The sequence below is a fragment of the Empidonax traillii genome, unplaced genomic scaffold (assembly GCF_003031625.1).
Source record: "Empidonax traillii isolate 1590-97213 ecotype Southwest subspecies unplaced genomic scaffold, ASM303162v1 scaffold2915:size21205, whole genome shotgun sequence".
In the NCBI taxonomy this organism is placed as follows: domain Eukaryota; kingdom Metazoa; phylum Chordata; class Aves; order Passeriformes; family Tyrannidae; genus Empidonax; species Empidonax traillii.
In genome coordinates, this window is record NW_020958108.1 from 15,677 (window position 1) to 18,406 (window position 2,730).

The 2,730-nt window shown below is 73.2% G+C and overlaps 1 protein-coding gene across 1 annotated transcript in view; it reads left to right on the forward strand.

Annotated features, from left to right (window-relative positions):
* The window catches only part of LOC114072285 (protein turtle homolog A-like), a gene marked incomplete at both ends in the record, with an annotated part of 20,147 nt that overhangs the window by 15,553 nt on the left and 1,864 nt on the right, over nt 1-2,730 (forward strand). The window contains one exon of the mRNA XM_027910199.1: nt 869-929. Within this exon, the coding sequence (XP_027766000.1) occupies nt 869-929 (61 nt within the window). The remainder of the gene's footprint in view (nt 1-868; nt 930-2,730) is intronic.

The window sequence follows — 2,730 nt, forward strand, 5'->3', positions numbered from 1 at the left end:
CAGACACTGTCCCCATCACCACAGTGTCCCCTGTCACCACAGACACTGTCCCCATCACCACAATGTCCCCTGTCACCACAGACACTGTCCCCCTGTCACCACAGTGTCCCCTGTCACCACAATGTCCCCTGTCACCACAGACACTGTCCCCCTGTCACCACTGCCCTGTGTGCCACCGCTGTCCCCCTGTGTGGCACTGCCACCGCTGTCACCCTGTGTGACACCGCTGTCACCTGTGCCTGCCTCAGCCACCACAGCCACGCTGCCACTGTCCCCCTGTCACCAGAGCCACCCTGACCCCACGCAGCCCCCGTGTCCCCCTGTCACCACGGCCAATAAACCACTGCCCCTCTTCTGGCTCGGTGCCACCCCCAGGGGCTCAGTGTCACCCCCAGGGTCTCGGTGTCACTCCCAGGAGCTCGGTGCAACCCTCGGGGGGGTCTCGATGCCACCCCCGCGAGGGTCTCAGTGCCACCCCAGGGTCTCAGTGCCACCCCCGGGGCTTCGGTGCCACCTCCAGGGTCTCAGTGCCACCCCCCGGTGGGTCTCGGTGCCACTCCCAGGGGTTCAGTGTCACCCTCAGGGTCTCAGTGCCACCCCCAGGGTCTCAGTACCACCCCCGGGGGGGGTCCCGGTGCCACCTCAGGGTCTCAGTGCCACCCCCGGGGGGTCTCGGTGCCACCCCCAGGGTCTCAGTGCCACCCCCGGGGGGGTCCCGGTGTCACCCTCAGGGTCTCAGTGCCACCCCCGGGGGGGTCCCAGTGCCCCTCCCCGGGGCTCGGTGCCAGCCCCGGTCCCGCCCCAGGGGCGGGCGGTGCCGGGCGGTGCCGGGGCCGCCCCCGCCCGCGGTGACATCAGCCCTGAAAAGGGCGCGGGCGGCGGCGACATCCGGCACTGCCGCCCCGGGGACAGCGGGACCCGCGCCGCAGGTAGGCACGACCCCCCCGGGAACCGGGCACGACCCCCCCGGGAACCGGGCAGGGCCCCCCCGGGCACGACCCCCGGGGCACCGGCACCGCCACGACCCCCCCCGGGCACGACCCCCCCCGGGCACCGGGACGGGCGGCGGGAGATGCCACCAGCGCAGGGACGGGGATGGGGACATTGCGGGACGATCACTCACACCCCCCCCACCACCACCCTCCCCACCCCGGGGTGCCCCTCCCGGGACACGCGGGACACGCGGCCGCGCCCGGGAAACGGGACACGGGTGGGGCTTCCGGCCCTTCCCGCGGGGGGGGGCCCGGGGAGCGGCAACGGGGGGGGCTCCGGACCCCTCGCCGTGTCCCCAGGGGGTCCCATCTACGTGTCCCCAAAGGGGTCCCTTCCACGTGTCCCCAAAAGGGTCCCATCTACGTGTGCCCAAGTAGGTCCCTTCCACGTGTCCCCACTGGGGTCCCCTCCACGTGTCCCCACTCCGGGTTCCCTCCCCGGGGGTCTCTGGGGACACCAGGGTGACCCTCAGCTGGCTCCTGTCCCCTCCCCGTGTCCCCAAGGAGTCCCCTCCCTGCTGCCCCCCTGGGGGGGGTCTCTGGGGGACACCAGGGTGGCCGTGTCGTGGGTACAACCCCCCACACACACCTTCCTGCTGCCCCGCGGGGTGTCTGGGGGTCCCCACGGTGACCCTGAGCTGGCTCCGGTCCCCTCCCCGTGTCCCCCCGGGGTCCACTCCCCGTTTCCCCGACACGGGGGGATCTCTGGGGACACCAGGGTGCCCGTGTCCCCTCCCTGCTGTCCCCCCGGGGGGTCTCTGGGGACACCAGGGTGCCCGTGTCCCCTCCCTGCTGCCCCCCCGGGGGGTCTCTGGGGACACCAGGGTGCCCGTGTCCCCTCCCTGCTGCCCCCCCGGGGGGTCTCTGGGGACACCAGGGTGCCCGTGTCCCCTCCCTGCTGCCCCCCCGGGGGGTCTCTGGGGACACCAGGGTGCCCGTGTCCCCTCCCCGAAGCCCCCCTGGGGGTCTGGGGGGGTCCCAAGTGTTGCTGTCCCCTCTTCCCCCCCCCCCATCGCTGTTGTCACCGGGGGTCCCCAACGTGTCGCGGTCCCCCCGGGTCTGCCCCGCGTGGTTCCCCCCCGAGCTGGGGGTGGCTGGAGAATCCCCGTGGGGTCCGTGGGGTCTCCAGGGCAGCGTGGCCGGGCGCGGGTGTGTCCCCCCCTCCCCTCCCCGTGCCCCCCCCGCGCCGCCTCCCGGGCAAGCCCCGGCTGGGTCGGGAAATGATCCCATTCCCGCTCCTTTGTTTCCCAATCCCTTGGCCCCCGGCCGGGCACTCCCCACACCCCCCCCACACCCCCCCCGGGGCCACTCCCGCGTGGGGGGCACCCCCTGCCACCCCCCTCATGGCCGGGGGGCACCCCGAGCCCCACCCCGGGGCGCTGGGCCCCCGCTGGGACCCCCGTGGATTTGGGGGACCCCGCTGGGACCCCCGTGGATTTAGGGACCCCACTGGGACCCCCGTGGATTTAGGGGATCCCACTGGGACTCCCGTGGATTTAGGGACCCCACTGGGACCCCCGTGGATTTAGGGGATCCCACTGGGACTCCCGTGGATTTAGGGACCCCACTGGGACCCCCGTGGATTTGGGGGGGGTGCGTGGGGTGGGGGGGGGAGGGGGGGGGTCTCATCCTGTCCCTCCTCCCCTGGTGAAAGAACCAACCCCCCCCCCCCAAACTGGACCCCAAAGTGGCACCCCCGGGGGTGCCCCCCAAATGCCCCCCCTCCCCCCCCTCAAAT